Source organism: Scyliorhinus torazame, chromosome 2 (assembly GCF_047496885.1).
Source record: "Scyliorhinus torazame isolate Kashiwa2021f chromosome 2, sScyTor2.1, whole genome shotgun sequence".
Taxonomy (NCBI): Eukaryota; Metazoa; Chordata; class Chondrichthyes; order Carcharhiniformes; family Scyliorhinidae; genus Scyliorhinus; species Scyliorhinus torazame.
The window spans coordinates 264,650,859-264,673,152 of record NC_092708.1 but is presented as its reverse complement, the minus strand read 5'-3'; the positions used below and the strand labels follow the sequence as shown (position 1 = coordinate 264,673,152).

Below are 22,294 nucleotides of genomic sequence, written 5' to 3'. Positions count from 1 at the left end.
CAAGGGTCGCTCAGAGCATAGGAAAAAGGCTGCATGAGAAGCCAATAACTAGTCCAGCATGCCATCGCACCAATGCAGCACTTAACTGAATTGTCCTAGTAAGTTATTTTACCCATTTAATAGCAATTAAAATCAATGTATGGCAGCTTATAAAAATGACTGGTTTTCAGACAACTCAGGTTTTTGGATAACTGGATTTAGATTTTTGTACCTGTAATATTGTTTAAATAATACTGCCTCTTTATGTTACTCCTTCTAAAGACCATCTCTTTATACTTACCTTCATGAAATTGCTTCTGCTATGTGTCTGCCCATTTCACCAGTCCCTCTATGATGCCCAGAAGTCATGAAACTATCAGGATCACTATTTACTATAGTGATGAAACTCAAATACTTACTGTAATAATGCTCACAAGGTCCACTGGGATATCCTAATCCATCTCTCCGTGGGACTCATGGAACATGAGCTTTCCCGTTGGTGGACGCCCAGCTGGGGCTCGTTACTACACTATGTAAAAGCCAGCCCTGGACAGGGACCAGCATTCTGGTAGACTGGGACGGTGTACTCCGCCATAGCGGTCACTTTCTATAACTAAAATAAACTCGCATTTGCACCTACAAGTGCCTCCTGGGTCTTCATACTGGCAATGAGGTAAAAACATCAATTGCGATTCTGGATAACCCAGCCACATTGGAATATTGCCGCGAAGGAATGAGATCAGAAAGTTTTGAAAATGCCACTCTTCAGGAAATTAGAGGGCTTTGATGCAGGCCTGGAGGATTTGGCCCAATATGCCAAGCCAATGTGGTATTTCTGCCAGGCAAATTGCATCATGGTGAGGAAGGTAGTCCTCCTGACAGCCTGCAGGGTCCTAACCTTCAGCATAATCAAGAGCCTCACTTACCCAGCAGCCCAGGTCTCAAAGTGGTTTGATGAACCAGTGCAGTTCGTGGCGAATCATTACGACCCAAAACTGACTGTGATAATGCAACGGTATCGGTTTGACGCGGCTGTGCGGTCTCTGGGGAGTTGGTTATAGACATTCCGGCTCTGAAGGCTGGCAGAATATTGTGAGTTTGGTCCATCCCTCTCTGAGATGTTAAGGGATCGTTTGGAGTGTGGGATCAACAATGTGGCAACTCAGAGTAAGTTGTTGACAGAACCAACACTAGATCTGAAAAGAGATATCGAGCTAGCCCTGTGAGTGTTGAGAAGAGGGTTCAGGAGCTCCAGGGTTTCGTTGACGACAGCTCCCATAACGTTGGACGACCCCTGTACAGAAGTGAGTGCCCTCTCAGAACAGTGTTTGAATGACTCAATCACCTCCAAAGCAGAAACCGAGTACACAACATTGCATCCGGACTCGATGGTCAGGAACCACCACAAACCAGCATGACACCTCCCTAAAAGACGATAGGGAGTACCAGCTGCATTGCCATACTTGTGGTCGCAGAGCGTGCAACAACCAAAGCCACCAGAATCTACAAAGAACATGCCGCCCTGGACAGACAACAAGGTCACCCAAGGCAGGACCTTGGTTGTGGCCCAGCCTGAGGACGATCTGCTGCAGCAAATTGCATCACAGCCCCTAAAGTGGCACCAATTTGGATTAGACTTCATGTCAACGCTCACCTCTGGTAATGGAAATCAACACAAGGGCTGCCATCTCCATCATCGGTCAACAAACCTTCCACCGGCTTCGCATGGGCATTCTGTTCTCGAGCTTGCGTGATACTAAGGCCCGGCGGGTGACGTATACTAGACATATATTGAGCATCGTAGGTACCACCGCAACCCCAGGCACCCATGGGCAGCAGGCAGTCTGGCTTTCACAAGGGTCGGGTTCCAACCTGTGGTGCTACGATTGGCTATGAACATTTCTCCTGGATTGGCAGTAAATCATCCGGTGGGCACCAGCAGCCTGTCCTCGGGAAATATACAGAGGTTTTCCTGGAGTGCCTTGGAAAAATGTTAAAGGCAAGGGCATGAATTTACGTTGACCTGGAGGCTCATCCCAATTACTTCAGAACACACCGTTTTCCTATGCCTTGCTCAAGAAGGTAGAAACCGAATTATGACGCTTGGAAAATTTGTGTAACAAATGCCCGGTCCGATTTGCAGAGTGGGCTGCACCAGTGATCCCGGTGTTGGAACTGGATAAGACAGTTCGTCTCTGCAATAATTATAAATTGACAGTGAACAGGGTCCCGTGACTGGACTGGTATCCCATGCCACATGTAGACGAACTGTGCACAAAGCTGGGAGGAGTTCTCGTTCACGAAGCTAGACATGAACTACGCATATCATCAACTAGAACTAGCCGCAGCATCACAGAAGTACGTTGCCATCAATATGAACAGGAATCTGTATGGGTATACCTGGCTCCCCTTCGGGGTCTCATCCATATGTGCGATATTCCAAAGAATAATGGAATATATCCTCCAGGGACTGCCCGAAGTAGCGGTAAACCTGGAGTTATGCTCATTTCGGGGGCAACAGAGAATGAGTGCTTGGACAACTCTTTTTAAAAATAAATTTAGAGTACCCAATTAATTTTTTTTCCAATTAAGGAGCAATTTAGCGTGGCCAATCCACCTACTCTGCACATCTTTGGGTTGTGGGAGTGAAACCCACGCAAACACGGGGAGAATGTGCAAACTCCACATGGACAGTGACCCAGAGCCGCGATCAAACCTGGGACCTCGGCGCCGTGAGGCAGCAGTGCTAACCACTGTGCCACCGTGCAACCCATGCTTGGACAACTTCTGAAAGACCCTCAGGTGATTCTCTCAAGCGGGCATCCACCTGAAGAGAGGCAAGTGTGTGTTTCAGGCGAAAGCAGTCGGGGAACCTGGGATATAGCATGGATAAGGATGGCTTGCACCCTGTAGGAGAAATGTCCAGACCATAAAGGGAGCACCAGAAATCTGACCAAACTGAGGTCGCTTTCTGAGCTTGTGAACTATCATGGAAAATCTATCCCAAACTTAGCCACTTAGCTACTCAACTTAGCCTCTGCACGAGCTACTGAAGAAGAACTGAAAATGGGCATGGGGAGTGCCACAGAAGGAAGTGTTTGCAGGAGTGAAGAGGCAGCTGCTATCTTGCCAGCTGTTAACACATTATGACCCTCCTCATATGCGATGCCTACCTGTATACATTGGAGCAACATTGTCCCATCGGTGGGATGATGGCACAGAACGCCCAATAGCATGTGCATCGAGGACCCTTGCTGAATTGGAATGCCACTACGCCCAGATGGAGAAAGTAGAGTTGGCCATGGTATACACGGTGAAGAAATTGTATCAGTATGTCTATTGGTGCCACTTCCTAATAATCACTGACCATAAGTCTTTGCTGGGCCTCTTCAAGGAGGACAAAGGGATTCCTCCGATAGCCTCAGCACAGATCCAACGCTGAACCTTGTTATTAGCGGCCTACAAATACATGTTTGAGCATCGCCTGGGTATACAGATAGGAAACGCTGAAGCTCTCAGTTGACTCCTGCTGCTTGTGAGCCCCCCACTAGACCAGAAATGGACGAGGACAAGTAATGTTGAACTTTATGGACACGCTGCCCGTGACAGCCGTGCAGATTCATATGTGGATCCAGAGGGATCCCACGTTGACAAAATTACACCACATCGTCCTGCATGGTGGGTTGCCAGAAAGCCCCATGGCAGAGCTACAACACTATATAATGAAGCAGCAAGAGTTCAGTGTGGAGGATGATATCTTCCTATGGGGAATGAGAGATGATCCTACAGGACCTGCATAGTGGACACACTGGGACCAAGAAGATGAAAATGTTAGCAAAGAGCTATGTGTGGTGGCTTGGAATTGATCGTGAAATTGAGGGCATGGTAAAATGATGCCATGCATGTCAGGGACACCAGAAGCTCCCTTTGTCCGCATTGCTCCATCCCTGGGAATGGCTAGGGCTTCCAGGGTGCGTTTGCATGCCGACCTCTCAAAGCCATTCATGGGATCGATGTTTCTGGTCCTCTTAGACACCCACTCCAAGGAGTGGATGTGCACCGATGCCCTTCAACACCTCGAGGAGAAATTATGTCAATCATTTAGCACCCGCGGGAGACCAGAGGTACTGGTCACAGACAACGGGACCCATTCACTAGTGAGGAGTTTCAATCATTTATACATGCTAACGGAGTAAGGTACTTCCGGACTGCCACCCGTCCTCGAATGGTTTGGCGTAGTGGATGGTGCAAACATTCAAACAAGGCATGAGGAAGCAGAATACAGGATCTCTTGATAGAAAACTGGTGAGGTTCCTATTCCATTATCAGATCGTGCCTCACGTCACAATAGGTGTAGCACCAGTGGTGCTATAAATGGGCCAACCCCATTGAACATGCCTGAGCCTGACATTTCCACGTCTAGGCGGGAACATAGAGACAAAGCAGGACCTTCAAAAGAAGTACCATGACCACTGGATGCCTGAAAAAAGCCTTAAACCAGGAGACCCCGTGCATGTCCCTAATTTCAGGGATGGCGCCCACTTGGCTTCTGGGATCGTGTTGAAGAGAGCAAGATCAGAACCCATGAGAGGATCATATGGAAACATGTGGACCAGCTTAAGGGCAGGGAATCTGCCTCAAGGAAAGCACACCAGGCACATCAGTGCCTCCACCGCCCCTCGTAAAGCCATACAGTCAAGAGACACAAACACCATGGGCTAGCATCCGGACAAACAGGACGACGACGACTCGATCTCGGACATGGACGTGGAAGCGTCAGCACTTATGGACAACTCCGCAACCGTGGCCGAGCCTCCAGCACTGACACTCCGACACTCGTCATGGAAAAGGCGATCGACAACTCAATGCCCTTTGACCTAGCCCCACTGCTGGCAGAGATGCAGCCACACACAAAGCAGTGGAGAAGGCCCATCAGGGATCTATGTATACGGACACCAAGATCTCTCTGCTCATCCACACTAACAAGAATCTTACCATTTGCCCAGTACTCTGTCTGCCTGTTATTCCTTCCAAAATGAATCACCTCACACTTTTCTGCATTAAACTCCATTTGCCACCTCTCAGCCCAGCGCAGCAGCTTATCTATGTCCGTCTGTAACTTGTAACATCCTTCCGCACTGTCCACAACTCCACCAACTTTAGTGTCATCTGCAAATTTACTCACCCATCCTTCTACGCCCTCCTCTAGGTCATTTATAAAAATGACAAACAGAAGTGGCCCCAAAACAGATCCTTGTGGTACACCACTAGTAACTGGATTCCAGTCTGAACATTTCCCATCAACCACCACCCTTTGTCTTCTTCCAGCTAGCCAATTTCTGATCGAAACTGCTAAATCACCCTGAATCACATGCCTCCGTATTTTCTGCAGTAGCCTACCGTGGGGAACGTTATCAAACGCTTTACTGAAATCCATATACACCACATCAACTGCTTTATCCTCATCTACCTGTTTGGTCACCTTCTCAAAGAACTCAATAAGGTTTGTGAGGCACGACCTACCCTTCACAAAACCGTGTTGACTATCTCTAATCAAATTATTCCTTTCCAGATGATTATACATCCTATCTCTTATAAACCTTTCCAAGACTGCCCACAACAGAAGTAAGGCTCACTGGTCTATAGTTACTGGGGTTGTCTCTACTCCCCTTCTTGAACAAGGGGACAACATTTGCTATCCTCCAGTCTTCTGGCACTATTCCTGTAGACAAAGATGACTTAAAGATCAAAGCTCTGCAATCTCCTCCCTAGCTTCCCAGAGAAACCTAGAATAAATCCCATCCGGGATGAGCAGGGGAGTGATCATGTATGTGGCTTTTCTTGGATTGCACAACCCTCGTGGTACAGTGCCATGGACTGCACTTTGCATTGTGTGTGATACATTTAAAACCTGCCACATACTGGAATCAAAAATGATACCACTCCCTCAACATTCAACAACAAGAGGTGGCAGTGGTGTGAGGACGAATGCTGTTATTGCGAATGGATAGCAGACCTGTGCTCCTTGGAATGACTGCAACTCCTCTGAGACAACGATCCTAGTAACCTATTAAAGGACAGGATATTGAACAGCTGTGACACCTTGCAAGTCCCCTTGCATACAGTAATCCACAGCCATAATGGCAGCAGTCTGCACCTGTATGGCAGCAAGCTGACCTTGCAGGACAACCGTCTGAGCTTCCTTTGCAGCACTTGAACAATGATGTCCACTGCTTATGCTGCATTGGAAGTTGGGACATTGACCATCAGATGCTACACCGTGGTTGGGTGCACAAGTGCATGAACAAAATTGGCCACTATTTCTCTGCTGAAAGGATGGCCCTGAGCGTTGTGCAAAGCCCTGTGCTATGTTGGTGCAGGATTCCTATTAATAATAATAATCTTCATTAGTGTCACAAATAGGCTTACATTAACACTGCAATGAAGTTACTGTGAAAATCCCCTAGTCGCTACACTAGAGCGCCTGTTCGGGTACTCTGAGAGAATTCAGAGGGCTGGATTCTTTTGCCCCGCCCGCCGCAAGAACGGCACGGGCGAGATGCCGATAATGGAGAAATGCATTGATCTCGGGCGGGATTCTCTGGTCAACGGGCGGACACGGCTGGAGAATCCTGCCCAGAATGTCCAATTCACCTAACAAGTACGTCTTTCGGGTCTTGTGGGAGGAAACCAGAGCACTCAGAGGAAACCCACGCAGACACGGGGAGAACGTACAGACTCTGCACATACAGTGACCCAATCCGGGAATTGAACCCGGGTCCTTGGTGCTGTGAAGCAACATTGCTAACCACTGTGCTACCGTTCCGTTTGATATTAAACACATGCTATCTGGCACGCTTCCCAACATACCATTTTGTTTTTCATACCCATCTTTCGTAGGCTGCCCTCTTGAAGTCCCCATCTTAGTCCCCTGTAGTGGAACCCATGTGAGACTTTGCCGTTAGGTGAGCTAGCACTTGCACTCTTTTTGGCTACAGCACACTCATGCCAGTGCCTTATATGCAAATCCCACCTCGCTCTGATTTAATGTATGCATCGTGGCAATATCTGAGCTGGTAACCGTCAAGTTGGTATCTCTGCTGTGTTTCCAGTTGCACTTCTTCAGTATCATAAAGGAAAAAGGCACACATGCATAATTGTGATGAGGAAGGGGATGACGAAAATGGAAGAGATGCATGCTTATACCATCTGTAGCTTGTAAATCAGAAGAAATTTGGGAATATGGGGTAAGTGGGAGGTGAGAAGGAGGATTAGGAATGAGGTTATCACCGCCATTTATGGTTAAAACACTACCACTGTCTAAGGCCTTAGCAATGGCCATTCTGGGGCAGCATGGTGGTGCAGTGATTAGCATTGCTGCCTCATTGCGCCGAGGTCCCAGGTTTGATCCCGGCTCTGGGTCACTGTCCGTGTGGAGTTTGCACATTCTCCCCGTGTTTACCTGGGTTTAGTCACCACAACCCAAAAATGTGCAGGTAAGTGGATTGGCCACGCTAAATTGCCCCTTAATTGGACAAAATGAATTGGGTACACTAAATTTATTTTTTTAAAAAGCAATGGCCATTCCAATAATAATCAGCACCATCTCCTCCATGGATGTTAGGACAAGCAGTATGCTTGTTCCTCTGCAGTTAAATGCTGCTGTCTCCAGTAATATACCATTTTGTCTTTTAAGAGAGAGGGAAGTGTGTCACTGAGTGTCGTGTATTCTGGATGGTGTTACTGCCATGGTTGAATAGTAGGCAGTGTGTTCAAGCTGTGAAATGTGGGTGTGAAGCTTGAGGCAGTACTAAATAAGTGGGGAAAAGTTATGACTGTTAGGTATACGTCCTGATTGGTAGAGATTATTGGTAGATGAGAAATTAATGTTTGAATTGAGGCTAGTTGTGCAGCTTGAAGATATGGCCTCAGAAGGTACATTCACTGACCTTGACTATTGTCACGTTTTTGAACTCATGGCACTGCATTCAGGTCCTCGGAGCTTGAATCCTGCCATTGACCTTCCTCATTTTCTGCTCACACGGCCTTTTGAGCATGTGTTTAAAGAACCTCCTGGACCCCTGTGCCACAAGAACGGCACGGGCGAGATGCCGACAATGGAGAAATCCATTGACCTCGGGCTGGATTCTCCGGTCACCGGGCGGATGCGGCTGGAGAATCCTGCCCAGAATGTCCAATTCACATAACAAGTACGTCTTTCAGGACTTGTGGGAGGAAACCGGAGCACTAAGAGGAAACCCACGCAGACACCGGGAGAACGTACAGATTCCTGCTGCAACGCACTCCATTTGCCCTACTTCATTCTCTCAACTAGATCCTGCAGTGCTTCATTCCTTGTTAAACTACAAACATACTCATTAAGAAAACTTGCTTTTAGGAAGTTTTTCTCCAGTCTTTATCAGGTTAATGGACGTTCCCTATTATTACTGTTCTATTATTTTTATATTTCCCTCTAATGTGCCTGCAGATGTGCTCCTCTGTCTTTTTCTCAGTATTTGAGGGTCTATAATAAAACCCTTACATTGTACCAGCTTCTTTGCTGTTCCCTTAACTTTAATCAAATAATTGTAACCTTGTTTGAATTCTTTCATTTGCCGTTCATATTATGAAGATTCATGACGGAGGAAGAGGAAGATTTTCTGTGTCACTGTCTGTGTCAGAGCCTGTAACTGCAAGATTTTGTTGTTTTTCAATATTTCTGATATAACCAATTTGCAGGTACCTATTTATCAACGTGGTGGCACCATCATACCCAGGAAAACACAGGTGTTGAGGTCCACAAAGGCAATGAAGACAGTTTCCTACACCCTATATGTTGCACTGAATTTGGAGGTAATAAATATTTCTGCTCTGTAAAGTGTACTTTTACAATGTTGCTGTGAACATGTTAAGCTTGGTGACTGAAATAAATTTGGGTAGCCACAGTTCTGCTCCTTGGTATGTGCACTTAAGGAGGATGGAAGGATGGCAATGGAAGTGGAAATACTGAAAAAGGGCATTCATTTGAGGCAGAGACAACCCACTCTGATCTGATTTCGGAATGCTTGATTATAACAATAGCTGCAAAGCTATAAAAATGGCAATCCTTAGTGCTCTTTTTGATGACAGAAAATTCGCTGGCAAGTGAAAAGATGATGTTGACATTTGTTTTGGAAATTTCCACAGATAGTTTTCCTGATTAACTGCTGCAACTTTGATAAAAATCCCTGGATATACTACGTAAATAAGTTGGTCACCTGTTTGATTTGAAGAAATTAGGGTGATGTGCTGCAATCTCCAGTTATCATGCATCATTTATGTATTGCCTGATAGATTCATTTGAAATGGACCTATTCCTGGAAAGCCCAGAAACGGTAACTGCAGAAGTAATTCTACTCTATAGCATGGTAGCCTTGTGGATAGCACAATTGCTTCACAGCTCCAGGGTCCCAGGTTCGATTCTGGCTTGGGTCACTGTCTGTGTGGAGTCTGCACATCCTCCCCGTGTGTGCGTGGGTTTCCTCCGGGTGCTCTGGTTTCCTCCCACAGTCCAAAGATGTGCAGGTTAGGTGGATTGGCCATGATAAATTGCCCTTAGTGTCCAAAATTGCCCTTCGTGTTGGTTGGGGTTACTGGGTTATGGGGATAGGGTGGCGGTGTTGGCCTTGGGTAGGGTGCTCTTTCCAAGAGCTGGTGCAGACTCGATGGGCCGAATGGCCTCCTTCTGCACTGTAAATTCTATGATTCTATGATAATGCTCTCTAAAAGAACATCTGAGATTGAAAAACCTTGTGCTCTGAGCTACAATTATATTAATCCATTTCTTCTCCAGTTAAGATGGCTCTTCACCATAGCAAGGTGAGTAGCTGGCAGAGGAAACTTTTGGTTTGGGTGCTGAATGGCTGGAATATCAGCACTGCACACAACATGACAATTAGGAGGCCTCAATCCAAATTAACATTCTGTTAACAAGCTGAGGAGGATCCAAATGAGCACTCTGGTGCAGGTTGCCAATTTCACAAGGCAGAAAGTGAACTAGCTGTAACCCCACCCCATCCATGCAATTGAACTGAGTTTGGGAGTTTACAGTTGAAAAACCCTTGCGAGATAAACAGTGCAGCCGTTTCAAGCACCGCCTGTTCAAGTCATTGATTATCAGTTCTTCACCTTTAAATGTGATATGTTTCATATTTCTGTTGTAGAATTCAGCCAGAGGAAAGTTGTTTCTTGATGATGGGCATTCATTCAACTATCAGAATAAGAACCAATTCTTACTCAGGAGATTCACCTTCAAGGATAATACATTTTCAGCAGTGTGAGTATTATCAGCAACTCAGCTTTCACTCACTCATTCAAACAGTTCTGGGCCAAGGTCTCAACTATTTGGAAATGGCTTTTATATTTGGAAGTTGCTTGAGTGATAGTCTTTGGTTGTAATAAGGAACCACATTTACAGCAATAACATCACAAGGTTTATTTTTATAAAAGACATAACCATCATAACTCTTTTCAATAGGAGAGTTTACCATGATGGCCATTTCTGAACATTATCAGGGCAATTATTGAAAATTATTATTGCAAAATCTTTCTAACGTGATGTCTAATAAAGGCCTTTTCTGGGAGTCTTACTGAGATGGAATCAAAACACAAAGGGAGTTCTACAGCAACAATTTGTCCTAAAGAGTATCTCAAGATACTTCATCGAGGGGCAGCACGGTTGCACAGTGGGTTAGCCCTGTTGCCTCACGGCACTGAGGTCCCAGGTTCGATCCTGGCTCTGGGTCACTGTCCGTGTGGAATTTGCACATTCTTCCTGTGCTTGCATGGGTTTCACCCCCACAACCCAAAGATGTGCAGGGTAGGTTAATTGAACACGCTAAATTGCCCCATAATTGGGATAAAATGAATTGGGTACACTAAATTTATTTTTAAAAAGATACTTCATCGAGAAGGAATGATGCAGGCACTGAACTTTTATGGAAGGGTTAAAAGAGCTGTTGTACCTGTAAAACCTCAGGTACTTTCGACCAGTTTACTTATGCAAAGGTTTTACTTCGAGTTTCTTTATTTATGAGGAAACAAACCACAAACACAAGTTCAAGATTCAACAATATTTATTAACACAGTTAACCCTTATATTACCCACAAAATACTAGAGGTACCCAAGATCAATCCATACTACCCATAAAAATGGCTTGGTAGTGTTGTTTGTTTTAGCCTTAGTTTACTTATTCTTATTCTGTCACCTTTGCTCATGAGTCGCCAGGTATCTTTCTGATACCGCCACGTGGTTCAAGTCCGAGTAATGATTAATAATCCAACACACCGCTTAGTAAGAGTTAAATCAACGCTCATTTATTATATACAGCAATTAATACTTATACAATAATTCTACTTCTAAACTCCTACCTACCACTAACAGGCCAATACTTAACTTTGGAAATGGCCCACCAGGTCAGGGAAACGAATGGCCATTCGAATTGGTTCTGAGCCTGCGGGATTCCAAAGCTGGTACAGGTCGATAGTCAGGAGTGCCTATCTGGTAGCGATCATTGGAGTAAAACTTACGGTTTCTTTCAGCAAGGGTCTCGAAGGGTGCGGAGCGGAGAAGAAGGGTCGAGTTGAACTTGGCCCCTATTCTTATAGTCCCCAGGGGCTTCCCGCTTCTCAGGGCGGACCTTGTACCTGGTTCCAAGTGATTGGACTTGGTCCCAATCGCTTGGTTCGATATTCTCCAATACTGGAGCGATTCCTTGATTGAGGGGTGGTCGTTTACCTTTCTTTGTGTCAGCTCCTGCTGGCGCCGAAAGGTCTGGGTCGGCTTTGTGTTGCTAATTTGTTGCAATTGTTCCCGGGGATAGCTGATTAATATGCAGATGGCTGGGGTGTTGTGATGTTGATGGCTGCAGGTATCGGTTTGGTCTGGCTTCTCCAGAGGCGAATACACCATTTTACCTGCAGCTGTCTGTTTGAGTCCTGTTGGCTGATTTTCCCATCAGCCTCTTCCGTTCGCCATTTTAAATCGGGGTTTGGCCATTCTAATCGGGAGTCAGCCATTTTACATGGCTACATTCCCTCCTTGTGATCCTAACGCGAAGCGTGAAGGATCGCATCATAATTGTTATTTTCCATTCCCTGACTGGGGGGGACACACCTCCTACATGGCCTCTGCACTGACCATAGCTATGCACAAAAAATTTTAACTAACAATTCTAAGGGCGCTATGTCGGACAGGGACATGCATTACAAAATAACAAACTTGGAACCTCTAATTTATCCTCAATAGCCTACCCTCGCTAAACATTCCATTATTCTATCTTCCCTAATCATACAACAAAAATCACAACATTTCATATAATCTTTCCTGGCTTGGCAGTCAGGCTCAGGATCATATATTTTTTGTTCATGAAATGTTTTGTACATCTCTTTATTTACAACAATAAACGCAAGTGAATGCACTTTATTATTTTATTATAGATCTCGGGGGTCTGGTCGTAACCGAATATAGGGGATCTGATCCTATATACCGGGGTTCGAGCGCGGTACGCTCTTCTTCTCCATTTGCGTAGGCGCATAGTCTGCACTACACAGCAGAGTATCGCCAACGCTAACAGTGCTTCGATCACGTAGGACAGGGAGTACCAGGTTATGAACCTGGTACACCAGGAAGATGCAGTGTCGCTGGTGACTGGGCTCTGGGTACTGCGGGGCAGTGAAACATTAACGGCTGGGGTGTTTGAAGTCATTGGGTTCGTGGTCACGCGCAACCAAGTGTCCAAAAATAAAATGTTGATCACGATGAAGGAAGTCCTCATTGCTGTCCTCTTTCCTTTTCTTTCTTTGTGTTCTCTTTATTTTCTCCGGTCCTGGAGCTTCTGGAGTTCTGTAGAAACAAGCATAGTATCTGTAACTATCTTTGTTTAATATCCGGTATGCTAGTGTGTCTGTCCTTTGGTGCCAATTATTCCCTTATAATTGGTCACTATGTGTGACTCCCTCATTTTTTTTTCAAAAAAACAAATGTTAGGACACGGTACACTTCCCACTGACGGACCAGTGCTGATTTACCATCCAAATGTTCCAGGATGTAAATAGCAGATGGCAGCAACCTAAAGGTCGCCTAAATAAATAAAAACTTTTTGAAATGAAAAATGTCAAATGAGGTGCGTACGGGTAAGAGGTGGATGGAGTCCACGGGTAGGACGGCTACCAATTCCGTATCTCCCCTACCCGAGCGTGATTGACCAGCGGGGGGGTCCTCAGGCAGGGCGGGTCTCACGCCGTTTCTCCACTGCCTGAGCAACCGACAAGAACGGTCAAAAATGTAGCCATCGTGGTGAGGCTGCCGTAGTGGTTCTATCCCTCGAACCAGAAGGGCAGTTACGATCGGGCGTCTGATCCCCGAACAAGTATCAGCTGAAAAGCTAGTTCCACTGAACAAGCATGGTGTGTTGACCAGGTATCTGCAGATAAGTTAGTTCCGCTGAACAACGTCTGGCAACGGTGGGTCTCTGAGGGCAAGTGCTCAGAAGTTTCAGGCGAATGGGCGTGTGGCAGTGAGAAAATGTTTTCCTGTCGGACAAACAACATTAAACAAACTTACTAACAACATAAAACATTCTGCAGGTTCCATCAGGAAGGACAACACTTTTCCCAAGCGTTTCCTTTAAAACATCATGTGGACACCTGTGTTCTCGGTTGCGAACAGGGTCGCAAAGGGGTTGGCGGCTTGGGAGTCAGACCCGAGGTCGTCACCTTCTCCCGGGTGCCAAACTCTGGAGTGGATTAGGGCTGAAAGGGCTGCTTGGTGTGAGTTGGGGTTGCTCTCGTCGTTGCGGACGAGTCTGTAGGAGTTGTCGCGGTGCCAATGATTTGTGTCGAGTTGTGTGGGGACAAAGTCGGGGTTGTCCGTGTGGTTCAGTGGTCGGTGGTGGGATTTAGTTAGAAAAGTGATCAGGAAGGGATCACTTGGATCAAAGTCGGAGTCGCTGGGTGTGGGTCCGGTTGCATGGGGATAGTAGGGAGGCGTGCTGTGGCTATCGTCCGAGTCACAGTCGCTGTCTCTGCTGCTGCAGTCTGTGGGCGTTCCGGGGCGGAGTGTGTATTTCGGGGGTGGAGTCAAGGTCAAGTCCGTGGCTGGGCTGGACGTGGTGGGGATTGGTCGGGTTACGTTGGTTGTGGGCGGGGTGTGGTCTGCTGCGTCAAGCATGACGTGGTGTGCTTGGTTCGACTGTGTTCCATAAGCCTTTAACTGGTTTATATGAAAACACGCAGTCTTACCATTGGGGTACTTTATTTTGTAAACGGATGGGCTTACTTTGTCCGCAATAGAATACGGACCCAAGTATTTTGGTGACAGGAGTGTGCTGGGGTTATATACAGACAGCATCACTTGCTGTCCGATATCGTACTCCGTTGCATGCACTGCCTTATCGAAACAAGCCTTTCTTTGTTTCTTTTTGGTGCCCAATTTTACTGCGGCTGCTAACTGAGCCGTTTTTACATTTGCAACTAATTGCTCCACGGCTTTCTCGTGTGTGAGGGCCGTTACTTCAGGACTGGTCAGGTCTAAACCTAACAAGTATTCTGTCCCTTTCATGGGGCGTCCGGTCATGAGAGTGTGTGGGGTGTAACCAGTGGATGTAGAAATAGTGTTACGCAAAAACATCATCGCAAAAGGGAGGACTGAGTCCCAAGTGGTGTTGTTCTGCTGGACCATTTTTCTGAGGGTGGTTTTTAGGGTCCGATTCATGCGCGCCACGATACCACTCGACTGTGGGTGGTATGCAATGTGGAATTTTTGGGTGATGCCAAATATCGTGAGGACGTTCTGCATGACATGTCCCGTAAAATGAGAGCCTTGGTCAGATTCAATGCTGCGGGGGAGTCCCCATCTTGTAAAGATGTGGTGGGTTAAAATCTTAGCTGTGGTTTTTGCAGTGTTTGTGCGGGCTGGAAATGCTTCCAACCATTTTGTAAAAGTGTCTATGACCACAAGTACATATTTATAGCCATTCCTGCAAGGGGGCAATGGACCTATAAAATCAATCTGGAGGTTAGTCCAGGGGCCATTAACGGGTCGGGTGTGGCTGAGTTGGACCTTTTTGGCATATCTGTTGGGGTATTCTGCGCACAGATAAGGCAATTTTCAATGTAATGGCTTACATCTTCCTTGAGATTTGGCCACCAACAAAGCTGTTTGGGCTGTAGTAGGATCGATTCCCTGATGTCCATGACCATCATGGAACAAACAGATCAGTTGGTTCCTGTCCTGTTCAGGAACTACATAAAGGGTGTCCTTTAACACCACACCGTCATGTGTGGTCAGTGTATTTCTGAACCTCTCGTAGGAGGCTGGAAACTTTCCTTTAACAATCTCCGCGAAATTGCTGTCCTGCTTCTGGGCCTCTACTAGATCCTCTATTCTAGTCTGTGTGACCTGAACTGCACTTACTGGCACGCTTTCAGGGGGTTTCCAAAAATACCCATGTCTGGAACCTGCCTTAGCCAGTGCGTCAGCTTTTACATTTCCAGGGGGGGAGGAACGATGGTGGCTGCGGACTTTTATGATCCCAAAGGTCCTGTACTGGGCTTTTTCCAAAATATGGCGGAGTAATGGGGCTGAGGGGAGGGGTTTTCCATCTGCGGAAACAAATCCTCTTGCTTCCCACAGGGGCAGAAATTCCGTAAGGCTGTTACAGACATAGAGGCTGTCCGAGTATATGTCTACTGGGCTGGGGAAGGAATCTGGGTGCTCAACTATGTATGCAATGGCCGCAAGCTCTGCTGCCTGCGCGCCTAAATGTCCGGGTAGTTTTAACGCTATTTCCTCAAGGGCGCGTCCCTGCGCGTCCTCGACATAGATCCCACAACCTGTTATGCGCTGCCCATCTAAGACTGTGGAAGATCCATCCACATAAATCTTAATGGGTTCACACGTGTCCGTGTGCGGGGGGCTATGAGTTGAATCTCCTATCTTTCTGGCGGGTGTTTTAGCGATAAAGAGGCCTGTATTGTGGTGTGGAGAGATGATCTCACATTCATGGGGGGTTCCGGGGTACTGTAAATTGTCGGCTAAGTAGGTGTGTGTCTTTGTCCGTTTTACTGTGATGTCCCGTCCCTGCAAGAGAAGGGCCCATCTGGCTGCTCTTATTTGGCTAACGGTACCATCCTTGCGTCGTCCATCCAGTAAAAGTTGGGTGGGGGTGTGTTCGGTCAGAATGGTGATGGGGTTCAGTCCGGTAATATACAAAAAGTACTGGGCTGCCCAGAAAACTGCGAGCAGGTGCCTCTCACAGGCTGAAAATCCCTGCTCCACAGCATCGAAGTGTCGGGAGGCATATGCTACGGGTCTTAACTGGTCATGCCGTTCCTGCAGGAGCACGGCTGAAAGGGTGCGGTCTGTGGTCGCTACCTCTATTGCGTAAGGGGAAAGCGAGTCTGGAACTTGTAGTGCGGGGGTGGCTATGAGTGCCTGTTTTAAAGAGTCCACTGCATCCGTATGCTGCGGAAGCCATTCCCAGGGGGCTCCTTTCTTTAGGAGGTCTGAGAGGGGCGCTGCCTTGCTGGCGAAACCGTCAATGTGGTTTCGGCAGTAGCCAACCAGTCCTAAAAACGACCGGAGGGCTGAAACGTTCTGGGGAAGGGGCAATTTAGCGATTGAATCAATTCTTTTATGCTCGATCTCGCGTTTACCATGTGTGATAATTGTTCCCAAATATACCACTTTTTCTTCCAAAATCTGGGCCTTTTTGGGGTTGACTTTACAACCAATTGAATGTTATAATTCCAGGAGTTCGGACAGAAGCTCAGTGTGCTCTTCCTTGGTGCCTGTCTGCAGTAGTAGGTCATCTACATACAGTACCAGACATTCGGGGCGAGAAAATTTTGCTAGTCCATTTGCCAGCTGTCGGTGGAAAATGGAGGGGGAGTTGTGGAATCCTTGTGGCAGGCATGTCCACGTGTACTGCTGTGCTTTAAAGGTGAAGGCAAATTTGTACTGGCACGCCTTTGCCAATGGAATGGACCAGAATCCATTACTGATGTCCAAAACCGTGAAGTAACGGGAATTGAGTCCCTGCTTGAGAAGGTCTCGGGACTTGTTGCTACGGTGGGGGCTGCTGCGGGGTTGACTTTGTTGAGCTCCCAATAATCAATGGTCAGTCGCCATGATCCATCGGGCTTTCTCACTGGCCAAATCGGGGCATTATTAGTGGAGGCTACTGATCTAAGTACGCCCTGCTCTAATAAGCTCTCGATAACTTTTAGGATTTCTCCCTCTGTCTCTAGGGGAAATCCGTACTGTTTCTGGGGTCTGGGGTCAGGTCCTGTTACTTGTACGGAGCCAGTCATCCGTCCACAGTCGTGCTTGTGGGTCGCGAATGCTGCCCTGTTCTTTTGCAGGACTGCCCTAACCTGCTTGTCCGTGCTAAGCGTGGTTGGGTTGAACCAAAATTCGCCTACGGCGCTAATTTTGTTCATGTATTCCCCTATTTTGAGCGTTGCGGGGGCTCTAGCGGATTTTGCCATCTTCCAGACACACTGGTTGATTGGATCGAATGAAAGATTGTGGGAATTCATGAAGTCAATTCCCAGAATGTGTTCTGCTGTGTGGGGCAGGTCTACTAAAACTACGGGGTGTTTAGTGGTGATGGTTCCGATTTGAATGGGTACAGGGGCTGTGATGTGTCCCTGCTGTGAGTGGCCTGTCAAGCCGCTGAGGGTGATAGTGGCTGTAGTGGGCCACGTGTCCTTTTGAAATAGGGTGGAGGAATTTATGGTGGTGCGGGACCCTCCTGTGTCCCAAAGAAATTCGATAGGCTTTCCCCGAATTTTCGCTGCGACTACGGGTCGTCCTGACCTATCCCAAAGGGATAGGTCAGACCCAACTGGGGGAGCCCGTACACCGTCAGTCCGTTCCGGTCAAGTCCGTCTGATCCGAACGGGCGCTAACGCTATGGATGGGCTCTGTCTTTTTCTGAATCAGAGTGCCTGTCTGTTGGGCTCTCTGTGGCTTTTTGGGGCCATTGCACTCTTTCTCGAAATGTCCTAACTGTCCGTAGTTGTAACATTCTTGTGACTTGGGTGGGGGGCTGTTCTTTCCCTCATTTACCCAGGCGGGGTTGTGATGTGTTGCTTTTACTGCCTGCATGTCTGCGGCGGCTTGCTTTTCTTCGGTGTTTTTAACGGTGGGTTTGCTCTGAACAGATTGCTCCCAAACACAAGACAATCTTTTAACTACCCACTTCGCGTTATGGGCCTCTTCCGAGGGATCATAACTTGTACAGGCATTCTGTCCTGCATCTGTGGCATGGGAGACAAGGGTGCGGGTCCATTTGGCGATATTGTCTGGGGACAAATGGGCAAGGTCTACGTCTCCAAAGACTGCTGCGAAGTGAATCCACAGGCATCCTGCAGATGCTGTGGGGTGCTCAGATTTCTTCTGCCTACATTTATTGAGGCCATCTACAGGGTCACCCCGGTTATACCCGATCGCATCCAGGATCGCGGTATGCATTTCTGCAAGGGTGCCTCCTCCTACGTTCTGTGGGTCGGGAAGGGCTGCTGCTACCGATGGATCTAAACTTAGAACCATGAGCTTTACATGCTCTCTCTCATCCAGGCCGTACATGTTCGCCTGATGTTTAACTGTGGCAAAGAAATGGTGGGGGTCTGCGGCGGGGAAGAACGGTGTGATCTTCTCGCACGCGTCCCGTAATTGGGTCACTGTTAAGGGGGTGGAATATAGGTATTCCGTGTCGTCTACTATGGCTGTGCGGTGGGTGGTTACAGGGTTCATTGGAGCCTGAACTACCTGCTGTGTGGGGGGTTGGGGTGCTTTCCCTGCGCACATGCTCCTTGAACATATCTCTGCGCTGTTTCTTGTAACTCTTCCCAATCAGGGCCGTCTTCCTGGTCTAACTTTTCCCCAAAAGTTTCCTGAAATCCTTTCTGAACAGAAAGCAGTGACTGCAGCTCTGCAATCTGCTTCCGGCACTTTGCATGATCTATGGTGCTCTGTCTTCATTCTGTGGTGGAAGCGTGGAGTGCCCTCAAGGCTGCCTTAAGATCACTGCATTGTTTCTGTAGCGTCTCCACCTGCTTTTCTGTCTCTTTCCTTACCAGGACTGCACGTTGCGTGTCCTGATAGGCCTTTTCATACTGTGATTGGAAACTGCCTAAAATTGCCAGACAAGACTGGTGACCCCGTTTGGCGTCAGCCACCTCTTCATCCTTTGCTACCAATTTCCTCCTTAACTCTAAATTCTCTTTCTCAACCTCACTTACATCGACTTTACTCATCCGATGTATGCCCTCAACTTCTTTGCGGAGCATCTTGACGACCTCTGTGCCTCGCAATTGTGCCAAACAGGACACGATTGCCATCGGCTTGCGAGCTTTCGCTAAGCTCTTTTTATGTATCTCACTCATGTTCTCCCAAGTATGCCCTATACTTCCGGGACCTGATTCGTTATTATCGCAGAAATTCCACAGGGGCCATCCTTTGCCCTTGAGATATTTCCGGACTTCCTCTTTCCAAATGGGACACTGTCCCACTCTACTGCTGCTGGTCGCTGCGACCACAAATTCCTCAGGGTTCATGAGGCACTGCATTGCCTGCATGGCCATCTTTCCTATCCGCTTGCTTTGTTTAAATTTGGAACAGGGGGCTAAGGTGGTGTCGTTGATGCGGGTACGGCTTGCACTAATTTCCGAAAATACAGACTTCCGACAGTTTTGACGCAACAAAATATCAGCTTTACCTTATAGCCATGTTAGTTACGCATGCATACACACACTTCCGAATTATGACTATTAATCAGAACCGCTTGAACACTTGTGGTTTTCTGTTTCCAATTGGGTTTCTAATTCAAATTTCTTGGGTTCTCCCGGAGTGGTTTTCCACTTCTAGATCGGGTCCTGGCGGAGTCGCCAAAATGTTGCTCGTTTTAGCCTTAGTTTACTTATTCTTATTCTGTCACCTTTTCTCATGAGTCGCCAGGTATCTTTCTGATACCGCCACGTGCTTCAAGTCCGAGTAATGATTAATAATCCAACACACCACTCAGTAAGAGTTAAATCAACGCTCATTTATTATATACAGCAACTAATACTTATACAATAATTCTACTTCTAAACTACTACCTACCACTAACAGGCCAATACTTAACTTTGGAAATGGCCCACCAGGTCAGGGAAACGAATGGCCTTTCGAATGGGTTCGGAGCCTGCGGGATTCAAAAGCTGGTACAGGTCGATAGTCAGGAGTGCCTATCTGGTAGCGATCGTTGGAGTAAAACTTACGGTTTCTTTCAGCAAGGGTCTCCAAGGGTGCGGAGCGGAGAAGAAGGGTTGAGTTGAACTTGGCTCCTATTCTTATAGTCCCCAGGGGCGGACCTTGTACCTTGTTCCAAGCGATTGGACTTGGTCCCAATCACTTGGTTCGATATTCTCCAATACTGGAGCGATTCCTTGATTGAGGGGTGGTCGTTTACCTTTCTTTGTGTCAGCTCCTGCTGGCGCCGAAAGGTCTGGGTCGGCTTTGTGTTGCTAATTTGTTGCAATTGTTCCCGGGGATGGCTGATTAATATGCAGATGGCTGGGGCGTTGTGATGTTGATGGCTGCAGGTATCGGTTTGGTCTGGCTTCTCCAGAGGCGAATACACCATTTTACCTGCAGCTGCCTGTTTGAGTCCTGCTGGCTGATTTTCCCATCAGCCTCTTCCGTTCGCCATTTTAAATCGGGGTTTGGCCATTCTAATCGTGAGTCAGCCATTTTACATGGCTTCAGTAGGCTATAGATCTGATCGCTGGAATTCCTCTGGCCCGTCTTCACAAAGGCGGTTCTTGCTGGCGATTTCTTGCTTCCTTTCTTCCTTCTGCTCTGGTCAAGCTTTGGGCTGGTCTGATCTGATCTTCACCTCTCCGATCTGGTCAAGGCCACCTCACTCGCACACCGAGTCTTTGCTGCTGGTGTAACTGAGATGCAGACCTTTATCCTCGCCTTTCCAGAAACTTCTCTGGCTTCCGGCCAATGAGCTCCCAGGAGGGAGTCCCAATACCAAGTGGGTTTCTTGATGTTTGCCTGACAGGACACTGGGGCCCGCCCCCAGGTGTCCATGTCCATGGTGTTGTTTACGTGTAACCTGTTGCCATATAAGATAATGGCAGGAACTCTAGGTGACAGAAAGTCTGGCCCGATCTGGGCTTCTAACAATAGGCCAATGCATTTCAATGGGGTGCGATGATCTGCTGGGTCTCAGTAGAGTGCGATGATCTTTGATGGGTGATGATGGGACAGGCCCAGACATGTTCTGGCAGCTTGTCTGTTGATTGTGCATTTGACTTTGGTCAGGTCTGAATTCCAACAGCCTGCCTGAGGTTAGACTGCAGTATAATTTTAAAATGCCCAATTGTTCAATTTAGGATATCCAATTTAATCGGACAACCCCCCAAACCTAGACCTGCCCCTGGAGAAGACACCACAAAACACTCACTCCTTTCCAAATTTAATTTATAACCTGAAAAAGCCCCAAATCTCCTAAGCAGTCCCATTATATCCCCCATTGCGGAGCCCGGGTTGGAGATTTACAACAACAGATCATCAGCATACAGAGACACCCTGGGTGGGTGTTATAACCTGCCTGCTTACCATTGGCTGGGGACAAATGACAATCCCATAATCCTGTGGGAGTATGAGCTTCCCCAATGAGGGGGGCGGAGAAATCATTAGCAGACTCCCTGTATAAATAAAGCTGGCCAGTTTGGAACCAGCAGGAAGAAGTGAGCAGCAAACAAAGTTGCTGCTGCTGTATATATATGTTATTGTAATAAATGTTATTTCTTTGTATCCTTAAAACTCGTGCTGGATTCTTCATGGCCCTCACAAAACCGGCGGCGAGGGTTAAAGTGAATAGCTGTCTACACTGCTGAAGCCACCTCCCTGGATTTTTGTTGGATACAGGTTGGAAGTTGTTTTCTATTACACCATGCCTCTGTACGGACGTTTGGATGTTTTTGATGCTGCGCTGGAAAGCTGGAACCAGTACGCACAACGGATGCGTTACTATTTCCGGGCAAACAATATCACCGAAAACGAGCGCCAGGTGGTCATATTGCTCACCGCCTGCGGCCCGCATATGTTTGGGGTGATTAGGAGCCTTACATACCCAGCTGCGCCAGACACCAAAACGTTTGATGAACTTGTGAATTTAGTGGGGCAGCATTTTAACCCAACCCCGTCCACGCTAGTCCAATGTTACCGGTTTAATACTGCTGAGAGGACCCCAGGAGAATCCCTTGCCCACTTTCTATC

At 47.3% G+C, this 22,294-nt stretch overlaps 1 protein-coding gene across 3 annotated transcripts in view; it reads left to right on the top strand.

The window, feature by feature from the left end:
• Positions 1-22,294, top strand: part of LOC140398239 (neutral alpha-glucosidase C-like) — a 352,477-nt gene that overhangs the window by 292,495 nt on the left and 37,688 nt on the right. For all 3 annotated transcript variants that reach the window (XM_072486683.1, XM_072486676.1, XM_072486666.1), the window contains 2 exons: positions 8,719-8,832; positions 10,182-10,294. In XM_072486683.1, coding sequence (XP_072342784.1) covers positions 8,719-8,832; positions 10,182-10,294 — 227 coding nt within the window. The remainder of the gene's footprint in view (positions 1-8,718; positions 8,833-10,181; positions 10,295-22,294) is intronic.